This window comes from Haliotis rufescens, unplaced genomic scaffold (assembly GCF_023055435.1).
Source record: "Haliotis rufescens isolate VD_foot unplaced genomic scaffold, xgHalRufe1.0.p SCAF_12, whole genome shotgun sequence".
NCBI lineage: Eukaryota > Metazoa > Mollusca > Gastropoda > Lepetellida > Haliotidae > Haliotis > Haliotis rufescens.
Genome location: NW_025963802.1, coordinates 15,217,970 through 15,239,006, shown reverse-complemented (window position 1 = coordinate 15,239,006; position 21,037 = coordinate 15,217,970). Strand labels below are relative to the sequence as shown.

Genomic DNA, 21,037 nt, shown 5'->3' with positions numbered 1-21,037 from the left:
TGGTAGCAATATATTGTGTTTATCCACTGAGAGGGTTACAGGAAGAGAGACACAGCACACCTGTTGAACACATCACTTTATCTCACCATATACTCATGTTTCACTGGTTGTATGCGATTCCCCTCTCCACAGTGTAGTGTCTGCTTATCTTATTATCATTTATGTAGGAGATGGTTCCACTACGTTTTTAGACATTTGAACCTCAGGTTTATTTCATCCTATGTCATGGTGTTCTGTCTGTGTTGTGTAAACTTTAGAATTGGCCATGTTTTTAGTTCTCTTCTGAAGCTAAAGAAGCTTGGATTTGTACCCGTGTGCAACGATATGAATATAGGTGCTCATTTTGCAGAAACTGATGATGTTCTTGAGGTGGAAGTTTGAGATATGAACCAAATTGTGTCATCAATAATTTATCTGATCAATGTTTACCATGACCCATATTGAATGCGTCCTGTTAAACCGGTACTGAGCCATTTAATTATGTGTTCCTGTGTAATTTCTGTGTCATTCTGCATGCACAACCTCTCAACCACTTACTCAACCACTCACTCAACCACTCAGCCACTCACTCGACCACTCACTCACTGAACCACTCACTCAGTCCACTCACCCACTCACTCACCCACTCAACCACTCATTCACTCACTCACCCACTAACTCACTCAGTCAGCTATTTAACAATTCAACCTCTAACTCACCCACCAAGTCACTTGCACACTCACTCTAACCAAGCACTCACAATCTCAACCACTAACTCACCTACCAACTCAACCACTCACTCACTCACTCAACCACTCACCAAATCAATCACTAACTCACCCACCCAATCACTCACCCACTAACTCACCCACTCAACCACTCATTCACTCACTCACTCACTCACTCACCCACTAACTCACTCAGTCAGCTATTTAACAATTCAACCTCTAACTCACCCACCAAGTCACTCGCACACTCACTCTAACCAAGCACTCACAATCTCAACCACTAACTCACCTACCAACTCAACCACTTACTCACTCACTCACTCAACAACTCCCTCAACCACTCACCAAATCAATCACTAACTCACCCACCCAATCACTCACTCACCCACTAACTCACCCACTCAACCACTCATTCACTCACTCACTCACTCACTCATTCACTAACTCACTCAGTCAGCTATTTAACAATTCAACCTCTAACTCACCCACCAAGTCACTCACACACTCACTCTAACCAAGCACTCACAATCTCAACCACTAACTCACCTACCAACTCAACCACTTACTCACTCACTCACTCACTCAACCACTCCCTCAACCACTCACCAAATCAATCACTAACTCACCCACCCAATCACTCACCCACCCACCCACTAACTCACCCACGCAACCACTCATTCACTCACTCACTCACTCACTCACCCACTAACTCACTCAGTCAGCTATATAACAATTCAACCTCTAACTCACCCACCAAGTCACTCGCACACTCACTCTAACCAAGCACTCACAATCTCAACCACTAACTCACCTACCAACTCAACCACTCACTCAACCACTCAACCACTGCCTCAACCACTCACCAATTCAATCACTAACTCACCCACCCAATCACTCACCCACCCACACACTCACCGTGGCTTAAAAATGGGTTTCAATAACTATTTCACGTTTATAACAGTTGATTCAGAACTGTTACAACAAACAATCTCACTTAAAAACAACAATTGGACACATCAAATGAATACAAAAAATATCTAATTAGCTGCAACAGCATAAAACCCCACTGCAACTTCATTGATTATTTATAAAACTGACATGGGCTTTTGTAGTTTGATGTTTCTTGTGTGTGATGAAAGGCGAACGCCACATTTGAATTCATGCACTTTACCGTAAACCGTTGGATTATCAGCAAGGCTCGTTTAGCCAGTGTGAGCTGTGTCCGGAAGTGAGGGATGTCACCAGACAAACCTACACTGGTGTTACTGCGACCTCCTTCACTCTGTTCCCAGATCTCCCCGGCCATCAACACTTCCTGCATATTGTACAGTTACTTTTACCGTAGTCAGTCGGCATTGTGAGTTTGAACTTTATATGAGACCCACCATGAGATAAGGGACCTTATGGTAGAAAAATCACATTTTTATTTCTCATTATATTGTAAAGTCTCTTAGGAATACAAAAAAAACAATTCACAAGCTTCAGTTCATATTTATTTCTCAGATTCATGGCATCAAACATTTGGACTCATTTTCCAACTTATAACTGTTTATCTAATAATTGCAGTCTTTAGATATGTCTGATTAATTGAATACTTGTAGGCATTTGTGCTAAAAGGTTTTGAAATAATGTTTTTAGTACATTACAAACTCATGAGAGAGAAATAAGATATTTTTGTACAGTCCGCACACATGGCGATTTTTACTGAAGTAAGTTGACGTCAAACGTCTTTATGACGTCAGATCACAAGTGTATTTATACACTCATAGACAAACTGGGATCGTATTATTTATCATATTGTTGTTGTTTTTTCTCTTTTCGGTAAAGATATAAAGTGATCAGATCTTATCTAGGCTGAATATGGACCTCATAGATTTTTCCACATTTTTTTTTAATTTGTTTCCAAATTCAAATTTTTATGGCAGTTTTTATGATTTTTTTCTATGTTGATCACAAACCTGTGAAATAGCTTGTTAGAGTTAGTCGCTGTTATAAATTTACATCAGTTTGAATAATTGAGGTGTACCTCTTTTTGACACCACGCAATATGAATTACGACTTTAGCACTCAATCCTTGCTTGTTGAGTTAAAGAAATAAGCAACGACCTTCAGTTGTTTTTTTCTTATATGAGATATCAACATTTTGTACAGCCTTCTTAAGGATGTCAATAAATTGGACAAGCTTTAAAAACATTACCTGTATTTAACATAATGATGACTCCCTGAATACAAATCGACCTCGGCAATGTCGGACAACTCCATTTTATGTACAGGGGGGTTAAGTCTGGTATTCTCACAGGTTTTAAGTCAATTATCTGCACCTTTTCTCGCAGTACCGATCGTCGCATCTCTCCCACTTTTGGGTGCGATTGTTTGGCCATTGCCTTCATCTGCACTGTACAGCTACATCTGTGGGTAAAAACTCACTCGACACATCCCTCTGAATTATCCGTGAAGATTCCGGGGTAGAACAGGTCTTCAGCAACCCATACTTGCCATAGAAGGCGACTATGCTTGTCGTAGAAGGCAACTATGCTTGTCGTAAAAGGCGACTAACGGGATCGGGTGGACAGGCTTGCTGACTTGGTTGATGCATGTCATCGATCCCAATTGTGTGGATCGATGCTCATGATGTCAGTCATCCAGACTCAATTATTTTACAGACCGCCGTCATATAGCTAAAATATTTCTGAGTGCGGTGTTAAACAACAAACAAACAAAACTAAAAACATAATGTCATCCATTATACGACGTCATCAAATTGCGAGCGCATGTTCGATTCTCCAGAAATGACATCATGATAGAACAATGTTTTATCGTGAAATAAACCACACTTCGTTCTTCGTTGTTCTTTATGATTTATCACATATCTATCATATATATAAATAGATCAATCTGTGAAGACATGTGGTCTGTATCTTTAAAGTTGTTAATATACTGGTGGAAACGAATAAAGGAGCAATGAAATATATGGGGAAATAGGTTTTACTACATTTGAAATATCGCGCAAACAAATTCAACACATATCAGAATCAAAAGTTGAGATGTGTTTGTGTGCATTGTTTCCAACGCATATCTGGTAGACAAGGCTGGGAAATAATAATAGCATATCATTTTACTGCACCCTTATGTTAAGGGTTGGGCCGGGTTTGTTGTTTTACGCCGCACTCAGCAGTATTCCAGCTATATGACGGTGGTCTGTAAATAATCTAGTCTTGACCAGACAATCAAGTGATTGAAATCATGAGCATCTATCCACGCAATTGGATTGATGACATGCTTCAACCAAGTCAGCTAGCCTGACCACCCGATCCTGTTAGTCGCCTCTTACGCCAAGCATAGTCACCTTTTAGGGCAAGCATGGGTTGCTGAAGACCTATTCTACCCCGGATCTTCACGGGTCTCATGTTAAGGGACATATTTACATTTTGAACATAATACAACACCACTTAAATGGGTAGTTTGTTATTTAAATACGTCATGTTTCCTAGGACTTTTGATTTAAGTTTTTATATTACTTTGCTTCAAATTAATCACATGACTCGAAACATTCCGCAAGTGCATTGTGGGGCCGAGCAGAGAAATGTAAACAAAGCCAGCCGAAGTTTGGTGTCGCTGGTTATTGTGAGTTGAGATGTTTTCTTTCGTACAAGTTGCAGCTTTGTTTTCCACCACTAATGTTAGAAAACTGAAGCAACTGCAAGCCATGAAACAGACGCTTACCGAGTTGGTTGGGCTACGAGATACTGTAACGGACGTGAATTGACGGCCTGCGGCGTGATATGGCGTCACCATGGGACAAACATGGTAGAGGAAGGGTAATATTGCGTCAGTTTTGTTTGACTGCAGGATGTTGCTAAATGCATCACATCGAGCAACAGGTATACAAGTAGTGATAAAACTCTTCATCGATTGCTCCTTCCTTTGGGGTAGACTGCAGTTGCCCCTTTCCTTTGTCCAGAGACAGACATAATTTGGAGGCACCAGCGCCTGCCTCAGACAATTTTGCGACTGCTGTGGCACCAACACTATGGTTTGAATATGTTTGTGATAGGCCTGCGGCATGAGAGACGGTTCACATCATTTTGCCATATTTCTTCCAATGTAATAATATTCAAATATTCGACAAGGTTAAAGAAATTATTTCACCAAAAATTGATGCGGATGCGCCATCTTGCTTGACGGTAATGAAACAACGATGTAACCTAGGATACGTTAGCTCACGGGGAAGGTAATTTGAACATCGTCATGACGTCAGTCCATTATGACGCAACTCAAAAAGTGTGGTAATGAAAGAACGATGTAACCCAGGACACCTTAGCTCACGGGGAAGGTAATTTGAACATCGTCATGACGTCAGTCCATTATGACGCAACTCAAAAAGTGTGCTTTATAGCAGAATAAAGTCCAGTCGGCGCCTTTGATCTTTTGGCAAAGCATCTTAGAATTTCGATTCCAATGCAGCATGTCAGACTCATGTGAACATGAAGATTGGGTACAGTCCTGGGGCAACATTCATAAGCTGTTGATAAGCTTAGTTTTGGAGCTTTGAATACATAGTCAAACAGCTAAGGTGATGCCCCATGGGATACAGGACTTGTAAAATAGTTTTCGTTTCCAAGGCAACATTTCAAACATATATTCAAATGTGAGTAGGATTTATTATGTGAGCTTAATGATAAACTGTTTAATATTTCATGTATTTAATGTGAAATTTTGCTGAATTGATGCCTTTTGCTAGTCATATTTTGATATTTAGAAAAAATTCATGTGGCTTTATAAGTGCAATTATCTTAAATGCAACATACCCGACATGGGTACAATGTGTGAAGACCATTTGTGGTGTCCCCCGTCGTGATATTGCTAGAATATTGCTAAAAGCGGCGTAAAACCTCACTCACTCACTCACCTCATTTCCAAAGGAAACAAATGGACTTTACTTGACTCATAAACAGTTCAGTATTTTGTATGAACCTTTGTCGATACATAAAGCAATAGCTGAACTGGTGCCTTTAACTATTCAGAAAGATATAGAATTTTCAGTGTTTGCAGAAAATTCAAACGAACATAAGGTTTGTGACCACTGCCAAACTTATAAACCTTTCATTAGTTCTCTGAGGAGGGTAAGTTCAACAATTTCATCACTTCTCATTGTGAGAAGTGGGGTTAAGTTTAAATGTGGAGTTACAAAGATCTGAGGACATCCCATTACGGGTCACGTCAGAACGACCTTTCATCCAACCAATCAGAGCGTCGCTTACTAGATCCTGAAAGTGACAGTCGGAATGTGTTTTCTAATCATGCAACCTCGAAATATTTAACAGAGGGTATTCCGAACGACAGTTACGGGTTTTATGATTATATCCATTCAATCTAGGCCATCTATAAGCCATTCCAGAATGTTGTTTTGGTCAGTTTTAAATTTTTTAATCGAGAATACGTCAAAATATGTTTCGAAGCTTATTTGCCAGTTTGAAACTAGTGCCGTAAAGCTTGAGATAGCTGCCTTCTGATTGGCAAATGTCGATTTCTTGTCAGTCATTTCATTGGTCGGTCAATGTTCGCGAAAGGTCGTTCTGACGTGACCAGTAATGGGATGTCCTCAGATGATTGTTTGTTTGTTTTGTTTGTTGTTTAACGCTGTACTCAGCAATACTCCAGCTTAATGATGGCAGTCTGTAGATAATCAAGTCTGGACCAAACAATCCAGTGACTGAGATCATAGGCATCGAACCACATGACTGGGATACAATGACATGCATCAACCAAGTCAGCGGGCCTGACCACCTAATCCCGTTAGTCGCCTCTTCGGACAAGCATAGTCACCTTTTACGGCAAGCATGGGTTTCTGAATACCTATTCTACCCTGGATCTTCACGGGTCGATTGCATATACGAGTCAGTGTAAATTTATGAATATGACATATTGCAATAATGTTATACAATAGTGCATACACTATTTCATATGTAGTATTTGATAGGCATTTAGAAGTTGGAAGAACATGAATACATGAGACTTTTTACACCTCCAGTGTACTTAATTGAATCCTCTTCTGTCAACCCTTATTGGCTTCGTCATAATATTGTTATCTTTATACATTCATCCCACCTTGTGTTGTATAAACATATCATTATATATATATCTAAAACGTAGTGACAAAGAATAACAGAAGTTGCTACCCATAAAAGGACCGTCATGTATTATTTCATATGTGTTAATCAGTCCTCCATTATTGCTGAAAAAACTTGTGCTTTGTGATTGTTGACTACATATCCAGGTGAGCTACAGTGCCACTGTATTTCTCATTGTAATTTTCCCTCAGACAACCAATGCTTCATCCATGCTTAGTTATATAATCCTTGAAAATCAGTAAAGAAAACTCAAATTGATTCAGACATAATTCATGATTTAATCACCAGTGTGAAGGCTATATTTAATAGGTTCACTGTTTTTCGGTACAATACGGTATTGGGTTAGCTGTGTAGAATCTGCCTGACCATCAAGCTATCTGGTATGAAGACAGGAGTTGATGTGTTTCCACATCTCCGAGATATGGATATAAGTAGGATTCTGAGATGGCCTGGGGAGAGGACTATAAACCACATATACCATGCCTCCTGCTATGACAAGTGAATGCTATACTGGTACATTGTGTTGGTATACTAACTGTTCCATTGTGTTGGTATGCAAACATTGTGTCAGTTCCCTGACTGTCACTAGTATATAGGTTTGTGATGGTGAGTATCTGTGTATTTGCTTGTGCATTGTTGAAGTGCTAGCCTTTGATGGGGTGATTTAATAGTGATATTTGAACTTAAATGCATCCGGTCCAAAGTTAAAATTGTTAAAGGATAAAGGTTCAAACAGAAATTAAGGTAAATAGAGGTTATCACGCGAGTGTGTTTGGGGATGGTAAATACCCTGCATTAGGAATAAACATTGTATTTAGCGAGCCTTGGCGAGCTAAATACATATTGTTTATTCCTAATACAGGATATTTACCATCCCCAAACACACAAGCGTGATAACCTCTTTATCATATAATGTCATTCTTTAATTCTGTGCTTCAAAATCGCTTTCCCTCTCTCACAAACATTACCGGAACATTGCGAGTTTTCCTGGAATGCGCGCATTAATATTTATTACTTCACAGGGTAAGTGATGTGTCAGTCGGACAGTGACAGTAGCTAATATAGTTCCAACTGAAATCTCTTTCTTATACAGTGGCGAAAAAACAACGGTTGTTTTTAATTGCCTTTCGCGGCAATCCATCGGTCTGTCCGCTAGAGTAACTGCCCTTTGTCAAAGGGAAGCTACTCTAACCCTAGTCTATGAGATGTCACGGCCACGGTCAGACGTTGTTGACAGTCGGTCTGTCCTGTCATTACGTTAAGAAGTGTAGTCAGATGTATACACAGCGACAAAACGAAACAAGGTAACAATTCAAACATATTTCGGCCTAATCCAACTATTTTAATATGTGGAGAAGGTTTTAAGCCGCAGAGGTCTACAAGCACAGATATGGCTACTGATCCAGCTTGGCTGGGCCTCGTGCCCTCGCAAAATTGTTTCAAAATTTATATCTCCAAAGTTGCCAAAACTTATAAAATGCCTCAGCTACGTCACAGTTAGATATCGTTTTTATCCGTTGGCTTTATCCTGCCGAGAAACCTACCAATTATATGATAAAGTAGGATATTATAAACATAATTAGTTATTTTTTTGGTGAAAAATTTCAGACGTTTTCTGTTCTATATGATTCTTTTGTTTATATTTTATTAATTTGCAAAGATATTGTCAACAGAGCTGTGTGCTATAATTGTTTGACTTGGCATAGATGAAGCTGAGGAGAAATGGTTATTAATTTTATTTTCTGTTTGCTTTGGTAGGCTTATGAAGTTCCTTGTTGCCATAGCAGCATGTAAGAAAATAGCCAATTCTAATGTTCTTTTCTTCAGTAGATTTATTCACTATTTGTTACACATTTGCACGTAATCTCTTATGATTCCTGTCCATCAAGTGCAGTTAGGAGTTAAATAGCATACATTCTCTACATCACAGCTTTATAGCATGTTAATGTGCACGTACTCGTGACTTCCCTGGAGGCTTTTAAATTCTAGATCATTGAATCATATCCTGGAAGATGATGTTAAGTCATGAAATATATTACATTCTTGGATAACACACACACACACACATGCACGCACACACGCACGCACGCACACACACACACACACACACACAGACACACACACACACACACACACACACACACACACACACACACACACACACACACACACACACACACACACACACACACACACAAAGCCACACACACACACACACACACACACAGAGCCACACACATACACACACACATTTCTTTCTTTATTTCACCATGCATTTGAAATTATAATGATGAGAATAAGGATGATGATCACAACAAACATTGTCAACAATGACTGATGATGATGATGATGATGATGATGATGATGATACAAAAAGTATTATATGTTTCTGATGAAGGATTTAAATTATAAACACACATTTTACACTTTTTCCATCAAACAAAATTGCTATTTTTAGAAATTCAGCAAGAAGTCAAAACCATCTGATTGATCCAACAGACAGGTTGTCGTTATTGCCAAAAAACATGCAATGTTATTCCCACATTTTGAAGCTGGAAGCCACTAATCCATATTCTACCACCTCAATCTTCTCGCTACGTCTGTGTAATCCCACCAGGATATCAGCCGTCCCTACACACATTGAAAAGAAGACAGTTATAGAAATTGTCACACATATATATGCACATATGTATCTACGTGAAGAAAAAAAGATTCACACAAAATCCCCCAAAATCTCCAAAGACAGCATGTAAAAGAAGGTCAATAGATATTGACAGATCTCAGGTTCAAAGGACGAGAGAAAAGCCTCAGCTGATATATTTTCAACCTTATAGCACCACATTGCCAGTAGACTGTTTGAGGAGTTCCATATTTGGCACTGACCGAGCTTGCTGAATGTTGACTATATATAGGCTATATACTGTTCTTGAGTAGAAAGCTTTTTCAACAGTGTGCTATTTTAACGCCTTGTGTGATCTAGTGGGATTAATATATCTGAATTTCTGATTCTCTGATCAGACTTTTTTTTATTACTTTCTTCTGAAAGTCTGCAAAGTCGGAGCATATGTCATTGTTCATCATTTCATTGTTACTTTAAAAAATCTTTGTTTTCTCTGACACACTTTCTTTTTAAATATCTACCTTTTTGAGATGAAGGTTTTGTAATTTATTAAAAGCAGCATTGCTCGTTCAGGTGATGTACAAAATATGACTGATCAACATATTGAACCTACAAAGACAGCAGGAATCAGTGCTCCATTTTGCCATTTTGCCTCGTACACCCAATGGAGTCGGTTCTGTCAGATAATCGAGATTGGTTATTCTTTGGCATTGACCTTTTATATTAACATTTATAACTGCAATTTTCTGCAAAATTGTTTTTATAAAAACACATTGGCTTGGGATTTTTTCAAGGTAATAATTATCATGTCATTCTCGGGCCAATCTCTTTTTGTAACGGACCATGGATACACCTGCTCATCTTGATAGTGGAGGAAAAAGGATGTGGCTGTTTTTTTTGTTCTTTTCAATTAGAAAACAGTTGTTTTTAGGCTTTAGGGCTATAGAAATGAACCTTAAGGCTTCCTTGTAACAGTTTAATGGTAGGCTTCAGTGTGGGACATGGTGTTTGTGAGAAATGTGTGTACCGTATTTCTTGTAATAAATGCACACTTGAGTATAAGACACACTAAATTTGTGGGTACAAGTTTTAGGGAAAATTACTTTTTTGTATCTTGTGTGCAGTCAAAACTATACCGATTTCACCGAAATTAAAATAAATATATATTAAATAAAATTTTGAATTAAATTAATAAAATAGATTACAATGTAAGGTTAGGTATACAATCAGAACTTTTTAACCAATTGGTGTAATAACAGGTTAATACAGATTTGTTGACAAGTTATTTCCTGTGTTAGATGTTCAAGGAAATGTCATTGCGTTGGATAAATAATCAAAACTCATTGCAGGGGTGTATTATGCGAATCTCCTATCAACACAGCTGTATGTTTTGGAGAAAAAAGTGTGCACTATACACAAGAACAAAGCAGCTTAATAAATAAACTTAACAATTTACCCCAACCCAATTAACTCAATATAAACTCACAAACATTAACTCACTTTATTTTAACTGACAACTTACGTAATCTCTACATAATCAGACACAGTTTACATACAGTCCAACCACACTCTAATGTCTACAGTCAAATCAAATTAAAAGGTTATGTCGTGTGATCTGAACATTCCACTGACTTTGTTTCACTAAAAAGTAACAACAGCACACTGTTCCACTACTGCTTTGAGATAGAGCTTTATTTGTATCTCTTTTTCTGAAACAACAGACTCCCACCTGAATAAGTCTGTGACATAAACAGAGTGGGGTTTTTTATGAATTAAAAAAATGATGACAAAGTTCCATTTTCGCATTGCTTTCCACTTTTAAATACTTTTCTTTATTATCAAAGTAGATCAAGATGACCCTAGTTAATAAAAATAATAATGATTTGATAAGGTCAACAGAATTGTTGATGTAATTCAACGCCATTATTTTTATACAATTATGTTGATTATTGGTAAAATATTAAAAAACAATAATTAATATTATCAAGTTTTTTTCTGTGAATGTGCAGAATAAGAGAAACATCTTTTGAATTCATCAGTATTTTCACAAAAAATCTCACTAGGTATCTCAATACAAACACTGTGTGTGTAGCAGTAAATCACAACACAATTTTAACTGTCACTGTTCAGTCTGTAACTCTGCACAAAGCAGTAACTCTTTGTAGCGAGTCAAAATCAAAATCGTTACCCAGAGATACGGTTATGGGAGCCAGGTGATGCAGGTGAGAGATCAACGTGTTCATCCGGGTGTGAGGGATGAGCGTGTTCATCCAGTTACTCCCTCCCAGATGTGAGTGAGTGAGTGAGTATGGTTTTACACCGCCTTTGGCAATATTCCAGCAATGTGACGGCGGGGAAAATCACAAATGGGTTTCACACATTGTACCCATGTGGGGAATCAAACCCGGGTCTTTGTCATGATGAGTGAACCTTAAGCCTACCCCACCATCCCTCAATACAGATGTAGAACCAATTCTTTGTATATTTGTGTTGGTATTTAAATTTTTGCTTTTACATTTTGTGCACTGAAAAACAGAGAGGTTTTATTACCATAAGTATTTTATAGTCAGATGAAATTAATTATTTACAAACTTTTGTGATCAGTCAGCTGGGAGTAAGGAGGCAAAATGATATAATAAAAACTCTTAACAAGATTGATTTGTAGTAAATTTCCTTAAAACTCATCATATAACAGTTTTAATAAAGATTCAAGCAAACCAGCTTAATGAAACATGTGTTGGATCAAACATTAATTTGTACATTTGCATAATTAAGTGTCTGTTTACTGGTGTTATAAGGGAAATGAATTGGTCTAGCCAAAGCTCTAAATATCATTTTAAGTTTACAGCTGGTTCTGCTCTAGGGACAGTGTTTAACCTTGACCTTCAAAACTCTGGGTCCTCACCGGGTGACCCCTAATACCCGGTGATCAATTTCATAGGTCCTTACAAGAAATGTGAAGGTCCTTTAAAGTAATGAGATTGTGTAGTGGTCTGACATGAAAACAGTCTGTTAATGATTTTTGTGTTTATATTAGTTTCTAGATTTCAATTTAACCTCGTTTATTAATGGCTATGTATTTTATCTAGTTTAATCTTAATTTCAGTTGAATAGCTATTAATTATTTTTGAAAGTGACATTAAACAGTGAAATATTGACAGAGCATCAGATATTAAATTTCCTATTCCAAAATTATTAAATTGAAGCAGAAAGAGTGTTTTTTTTATGTATTATGTTGGCACAAACTTTCTGTGATGGTTTAGAAAAGCAATGCTTCTATTTTCTAAGGACTTTTGAAAGGATAGTTGGATGAGCTCAACTCAAGAATGCTCTATTTATGCATACTCTGCTGTTGAGTTAAGCCAGATTTCTCCTTGTTTTCCAAATTTGAAAACACACAAGATCACACATGATGTTCACTGAAATTAATTTAAACAATATTGAGTTAAATTTTAAATTAAAATAATAAAATTATATTACAAATGTAATTCCAGATATATACAGTAAACACTTTTTCTGACGAGATCATGTAATAACAGGACTTGTGTAGTTAGGTATGGATTTGTTGAGATGCTAGCTCAGGTGTCACGTGCTTGCGGTAATGTCTTCGCTTGGAAAAAATAATAAAAACTTATTGAAGGTGTGTATTATGTTCAAACACCTCATCACAGCTGTTTTTGTTTTTTAAAGTGTGCACTATTCACAAGAAAACATGGTATATTTTTTTAAGGGAACAAAGGTTTAAATTTCTACTTAGCTAAGCAATAGGTATTTTTACCATTGAGGTGACCAGGAAGTAAAAACAAGCGTGGTTTGTCCGTTCTAATTTGTTCATGCATCATGACACAAGTTTGTTCACAATGTCATCAGTAGGCTTTCCATTCTCATTAAGCAAGAGGTGCCTTTTAGCTTTCGTTGTACAGTGTGGAAAAATGTTCAAATACTGCGAAACTCCATTAATCCAGATTGTAACGTTCCCACTGAAATTAATAGCCCATATTTGCTCATCTCTGATGACGAAGTCATGGATATGGAGGAAAGCCACTTTGTGTACCTGTACATAGCCGGAATGTAAGCATCCAGATTAGCAGGGTTTGGACTAACGAGGTGTCACTGTCAGTGTTTGAAATAATTTTAAAAACCCACAAGACAGTCGGGCATGTGACCCATAAGTGTTGCCTGCCCATCTTCAAAGTTACCTGCCCGCATTCAGACATAAATATTGGAAAATTGCAAAAACATAAGAGACAGATCGCATCTTGATTCAGTTGAAGTGATGCAAACAATTACTTGAGAATCTAAAAGGAGTTATAAATAAAACTGAATATGTAAGTAGTCTTAAAATTATCTGCCAGACAGATGAGCAGGTGCAGGAAAATTTCATTTCAATTGTCAGAGGGGTACACAAAATACGGGATCTAGACTACCAGTTGGTTGACTTTCATTTTTTGTGGAAGTCTGAGTGGCTGAGTGGGTTAGATCGCTGACTTTGTGTGCTGGCGATTAGGTGCCTCACTCTGGCAGTGTGGGTTCAAAACCCGGACGGGACTCAACCCCAAAAAGTTCGAGAATCTACTTTATTCATAAAGTGTTCTCCCAAAAATTACATTTGTCACATTTGACCACTTTCTAAATGGCATTGTGTGTTCATGAATGAGTCCTGTCATGTCATGGAATCAGTGAAAGGCTCCACAGTTGAAGCAGGCATGATGTCCTGTTATATACTGTGATGTCTTTTGGAAAGCATCCATTGTTGCTGAATTAATGAATGCCAGGGTGTTTGATCTTTGACAGAGCCCTGTTGGTATTCATTGCAGAAGGAAGTCTGAGACGTTCGGTTGATCAGACAGCCTCAGTGGTCATTGCTGTGGCTATGGCAGTCCATGCAGCAGATTATGCCTGTATGAGTGTGGTCTGTATATTACTGCTTGACTTTTCAGACCTTTTCCCTGTCCAACATGCAAAAGAGTGGGAGGGCCGCGCTGGCGAGGAGTCGGAGTATCGACCACCAGATTGATGAGGAGAGGGAGCGGAGGCAGAAGGAGGTGCAGCTTCTCATCCTGGGTGAGTTGAGGGGGAGATGTGGGGGAGCTTCAAATAATCATCCTCGGTGAGTTGAAGGGGAGGAGGTGCAGCTTCTCATCCTGGGTGGGTTGAAGGTAAGGTGTGGGGGAGCATCTCATCCTGGGCGAGTAGAGGGGAGGGGGAGGTGTGTTTGTGGGGGGCGGCTTCTCATCCTGGGTGAGTTAAGGGGAGGGGAGCATCTCATCCTGGGTGAGTTGAGGGGAGGTGTGGGGGGCGTCTCATCCTGGGTGAGTTGAGGGGAGGTGTTGGGGGCGCCTCATCCTGGGTGAGTTGAGGGGAGGTGTGGGGGGCGCCTCATCCTGGGTGAGTTGACGGGAGGTGAAGGGGGCGCCTCATCCTGGGTGAGTTGAAGGGAGGTGTGGGGGGCGCCTCATCCTGGGTGAGTTGAGGGGAGGTGTGGGGGGCGCCTCATCCTGGGTGAGTTGAGGGGAGGTGTGGGGGGCGCCTCATCCTGGGTGAGTTGAGGGGAGGTGTGGGGGGCGCCTCATCCTGGGTGAGTTGAGGGGAGGTGTGGGGGGCGCCTCATCCTGGGTGAGTTGAGGGGAGGATTTCATCCTGGGTGAGTTGAGGGAAGCATCTCATCCTGGGTGAGTTGAGGGGAGGTGTGGGGGGCGCCTCATCCTGGGTGAGTTGAGGGGAGGTGTGGGGGGCGCCTCATCCTGGGTGAGTTGAGGGGAGGTGTTGGGGACGCCTCATCCTGGGTGAGTTGAGGGGAGGATTTCATCCTGGGTGAGTTGAGGGGAGCATCTCATCCTGGGTGAGTTGAAGGGAGGGGGAGGTGTAGGGGGCTTCTCATCCTGGGTGAGTTGAGGGGAGGGGGAGTCAAGGTGAACAGGATGTTGGGAGGAGGGGTAACTTGCGTGACGAGGCTGATGAAGAGGAGGGAGATGGTGAATTGATCGGGAGGGAGGGTGATGCATAGGAAGGTGAGTTGAGGGAGTTGCTGAGTTGTTGGGGACGGAGGGTGATAAATCGTCGAAATGAGCAAAAGAGTTAATTTTGTTCTGTACCACACTCAACAATGTCACAGTTGGGCATGGCAAACCACTGACTGATAGAATGAGCAAACTCTACATTGTGTCAGTAAAATGACACACAATCAGTCTATCCCCATAGTCCAACATGTCAGACTTTGTTTCTGTGCAGGCGGGGCAGGGTCAGGGAAGAGCACGTTCATCAAGCAGCTTCGACTCCACTACGGCGACGGCTTCCCAGAGAGCGACAGAGGTCAGTTCGTGTCTAGCATCCTCCAGAACTGCTGCAACGCCCTCAACGTCATCCTCGACATGATGAAGGAGATGGACGTGGTCTTTGAGAAAGAGGACACCAAGGTAAGGCTATTGATACAGGAGTGAAATGGGACACATGCCACTGTTGCTAATTTTGTTGCTAATGTATCAGTATACATTAAAACATGATTCCCTGAAAGGCACGAAGGGTGAAGGGAACATTTAAACCCATCTTTGTTTCGTTTTTATGTATTTGTTCAATAATGAGTCTCTAGAGGATTCTGGTGCAAAGTTCTTCAAATTTTGCTGCAGATTTTTCCAGATTTGTATCTTACAGAACTTATATTTTTTAAGTTATGACCTGTCAGCTTCATGAAGCCTTGGTGTTTTGGAATAGATGGAACTATAAGCCTTAAGACAACTTACAATGCTTTTTGACTCAACTGTATCATTGTTTGTTTGTTGTTTAACGCCGCACTCACCAATATTCCAGCTATATGACGGCGGTCTGTAGGTAATCGAGTCTGGACCAGACAATCCAGTGATTGACATCATGAGCATAGATCCGCGCAATTGGGATCGATGACATGCATCAACCAAGTCAGCGAGCCTGACCACCCGATCCCGTTAGTCGCCTTTTACGACAAGCATAGTCACATTTTGCGGCAAGCATGGGTTGCTGAAGACCTATTCTACCTCGGAATCTTCACAGGTCCAACTGTATCAAATCTGACTGAATACCAATGTAAATGATAATAATAATCATCTTGTGTAATTTTGGGTTGTCCTCAAGATATGCATTCATTCAAAACATGACGGCAAGTGCATTTTGTTTACCATAGAAATGTCCTTGACGTCTGGCAACACTTATACCTGTATTACATAATTGCCTTAATCCTGTATTTTGGCTGTAATCATGCTATAACTAAATCAGACTTTCCACAGAAGTCTTCTTCACTGTCAATTATACATGATTAGTTGTACCCATAATAGCACAGAGGAGCTTACTGCTCTTCCTTGTGCAGAGGCAGAAGCTTCCTCATTTCTTTTAAAATGTCTTTTTTTTATTTGTTTGTCGTTTTATGCTGCACTCAGCAATATTCCAGCTATAAGACTCTTGTCTGTAGGGGAGGTGAAATTGAGTTTAATGTTGTGTCCAAGATTATTGCACTTATATAGCGACGTGCATGCATGTGTGTGTGTGTGGCTGCTTGTACTAGTCAAGACTGATGCCGATTTATAGTGCTAGCTCACTGAGATACCATGCCGCATCCTTGTTTTAGTCCCTTAATGCCAAGCACCAGACAGGGTAACAACAAGTACCATCTTTTAACGTATTTTGGTATGACGCGTGCTGGGATCGAAACCCAGACCTTTTGCTCTCCGGGCGGACGCGCTAGTGACATCATGAGCATCAATCTACGCAATTGGGTTACAATGACATGCATCAACCAAGTCAGGGAGCCTGATCACCCGATCTTGTTAGTCGCCAAATATGACAAGTAGGGGTTGCTGAAGACCTATTCTAACCCGGATCTTCTCGGGTATCCATATGTCTACAAACTAGATGATGATGATTGGGGAGGTGAGAAGGAGGACTCCTGATATAATAGAGGTAGTATTCTAAGGATTAATAACAAAGATAACTATTGCTTTTATAATTCTTGCAAAGTCCATACCTATACATCATTGCCAGAATATAACAGAGGACCTGGCTGGTTCTGCTTCTATTAAATTCCCTGTATGCTGGTAGTTGACAGTAGGTTGTTGATCCCTTGTGATTCCATCTTCTAAAAGTTGTATTCTTAGAAATATTAACAACGGTAACTATTGTTTTGATGTTAGTGTATTGACACAAAGTAGGCAAAAGTCTGTGATTTGAACAAAGTGTTATTCTGTTGATTTATGCATTTTTTACATGGAATCACACCTATAATTAGGAATATGGCATTACTAACCGAAAAGGGGATGACATGAAAAATAGAAATAAGAAAATTCTGCAATTTTTCTGCAGATTTATGCATTTTTTCCATGTTAGCCTTTACAGAGTTATGAGTGGGTACTCCACCATTTTGCAACACTAAGGGACAATGGGTGACATGTGAAATAGGCAAATTCTGCAATTCTTCTGCAAAAAAGTGCTTTTCTGCCAACTTATGCTTTTTTTTCATGTTAGCCTTTACAGAGTTATGAGTGGGTACTCCACCATTTGGCAACACTTAAGGGACAATGAGTTACATGTGAAATAGGCAAATTCTGCAAATCTTCTGCAAAAACGGTTGTTCTTCAGATTTATGAACTTTCATGTCATGCATTCAGAGAGTTATGAGCAGGCACTCCTCCATTTGGCAACACTAAAGGGTAAGGGGATGATGACATGATCTGTGTTTAACTACTTCCGTTGAGAGGGAGCAAAGACTAATATGCTTAATCTACTGAAAGGATTTCATGGGAAAGGAAATGAGGCTTGGCCTTTTTGGATTTTTACTATTGAACCTTCAGTATTATACGATGCTCCTGGAGTGTGCTAAACTAAAACACCAAGTATTTGGCAGACATTGAAAGTTTTGAAATTATTTTTATTTTTTTCTCATGTGAAGTGTTCACATGAGAGCACCTGCCTTTAGCTGGGTTGGAACGCACAGCCCATTAACAAAATGTGATGCAGATTGTGAAGAGAGTCGTAATTTCCTTCAAACGAAGAGGTATGGAGTTGGATGCAGCCTTCGTATCTTAGAAGCTCCCCACAGTTCACCTCCCTCATTAGTGGCCCTACTTAATACCTCCTCCAGATGGAAGCAGTCGATGGGCGCGAGGACATGTCTCACATGCTCCAAGGAACATTTTACACACACGGAATCCTTTCTGGAAATGTGATGCACATGGTGCTCGAAGGCTGAGGAGGAACTGGTACCCGTACTTGAGTTGTCATCACTCTGCAAGTTTAACACTCAAACTTATGGTGATCAGGTAGTCTAGATATACACCAGGTTGTTCTGACAAAATGTGGCCTATGTGGCTCATGTGGCCTATATTTGACACACTTCAGTGACCTTCACAGAATGTTTATAACACCTGGTGTTACAGGCATTCTATAATGTGCCAATAGGCAGAATGAAAAACAAATAATAAATGTTCCCAGGGTTGATTTTGTTATAATTTCCAAAGAAAATATATTTTAAACAAGGTTTTAAAAAAGTTGAAACAAAAATGGTGAAATAAAATAATAATGACAAAAACAATTCCATAATCAAAAAGAAATTTCTGCTAAAAGTAGAGTCCATTTTACGATTCTGACTATATCATGAGCATATGTTATGAATCACTGTTAAATAGAGATGATACCAGGTGTTCGTATCCTTTAATGGTACAAATTTTTAGTAACCAATAAGCTTGATCATTAGAAAGAGAAATAGGAATACGCTTGTGTAGCTCAATATCTTACTTTGCACAAGTTTGGGTCGATTTATTGCTTAGATTTAATAAAAACAACTAATTCTATTTACAGTGCTCTGTTTAGGACTTTTACAGCCAAATGTGTATGTATGCTGAACAAAAAAGGTTAGGAATATTTTGGGAAATATTTTTTTGTAGTGACGAGCACACAATTTCATTTAAATATCACTAAATATAATCATTTTGTTCTCTTGATAAGAAGTTTGCAGTGGCTGGAGACAACATAAAATGCATTGGAATTTCTTTTCTTATTTTTCAAAATCCATCAAACATGAAGCAGGCAGCCAAAAAATAATTTTGACTATTTTTATTTTATTGATCCTTGTTGCTTTTGGAACTATTAAGCCGAAATTCGTAAACCGTAAAATACAAAATGCGTCACCAAGAAACCTGGCTGTGGAAACCTGTGTCGGTGAGGAGACTTGAGGCTGCTATTGGGCTTCATTGTAATTGCCCTGTTGACTCGGTGGCCATCGTAGCATGCTGGGGTCAACATCAACGATAATTACACTGGCGCAGGGAAGTCATTTCGGGGCCATTTGGAACGGGTTGTTTATCATAGGGTGCCATCCGGAGGCGAAATAGGGAGGACTATAGGAAACATGGCAGTGTCGAGGAAGAGTTGTAAAAGATACACTAAAACTGTTACTATACTCTTCATTTGTTGACAATAGCTGTATGGATAGTAGTATTTCTGGTGGCACTTGGTTCTGTGCTGTAACAGCGCACAGGTCACAGATTTATGAAATTTTGTTTTGTTCTTACAATGTCGGTGGTCGATAAAAACAATCTCAACTGCATTCACGAGGCACATGGATATGCCTAAATGAATGCACAATCGGATGTGGCATATTGAAGGTCCGTAACTTTTACATTGTTTAACTTCATGGTTTAACAGTTGACAATGTGTTTCGTATTTGCCAATGAATCCTCTTTTCAACGCAAACTAATTTGAGTGATACTTTTTAACTTTTATACTTTGAAGCATTAGATACAGCATTTTCTATAAAATATCAGAAAAGTCATTGTAATTATATTTTAATTTGCTATTTTTTATGTTGGCAGAACTGTAAACCCCCAAAAAGAATTAATCGCCAAAGCAACATTGGTTGCAAAGATTAGGTGGATATTTGACTGTGTTTGTCCGCTTGAATGCTGAGGTTTTTTTCCAGGGCTTCGGTCCTGCCCCTTACTAAAACACATGTTACATCTGGTGCTGCATTGCTAGGTTAGGTGAGTGAGTGAGTGAGTTTGGTTTAACGTCGCTTTTAACAGTATTCCAGTTATATCACGGCATGTCAGCTTGATGTGGGAGGAAAGCCCGAAGTGATGCAGGTCTCAGACGTTTACCACTTCGGTGAAACCCACGAGCACGGGTATGGTGCTGACAAACCTAGAAACATAATTCGGGCGAACCGTGCTAGGTTAGGCAAGTGACATTGTCCAAAATATGCCTCAGTTCTCCAAGCAGTGAATGGGTACCCAGTAGGAGGATATTGTAATATTACTGTTAACCTTCAAGTGCTTTACGTGCTGCTTTGGTTGTATACTCCCCAGGGAGCTGAGAATGGGTGCACAGTGATCCATTGACCGGGATAATAATAGTTGCATGCTTTAAGCATACAGAGTATGGAGTTTAGCACTATATAAGAAGACTTAGTAGTAGTAGTAGTAGTAGTAGTAGTAGTAGTAGTAGTAGGAGGGTCCTGTTTTGAATGAGTGGGTAAATGTTCTTTAAGGCTGCAGCCAGCAATATTCTAACTTCTTTGAGAGGCGTTTAGAAGTTGAGTACAAGGTAAGCATAAGATA

The 21,037-nt window shown here is 39.5% G+C and overlaps 1 protein-coding gene across 3 annotated transcripts in view; it reads left to right on the top strand.

Annotated features, from left to right (window-relative positions):
* The window catches only part of LOC124146085 (guanine nucleotide-binding protein subunit alpha-11-like), a 169,632-nt gene that overhangs the window by 133,873 nt on the left and 14,722 nt on the right, over window positions 1-21,037 (top strand). For 2 of the 3 annotated variants that reach the window (XM_046516160.2, XM_046516158.2), the window contains 2 exons: window positions 14,399-14,522; window positions 15,690-15,874. In XM_046516160.2, coding sequence (XP_046372116.1) covers window positions 14,417-14,522; window positions 15,690-15,874 — 291 coding nt within the window. In that variant the 5' untranslated portion in view covers window positions 14,399-14,416. Of the gene's footprint in view, window positions 1-7,194; window positions 7,445-14,398; window positions 14,523-15,689; window positions 15,875-21,037 lie in introns of those variants that run through there. The other variant, XM_046516159.2, reaches the window with a different exon arrangement.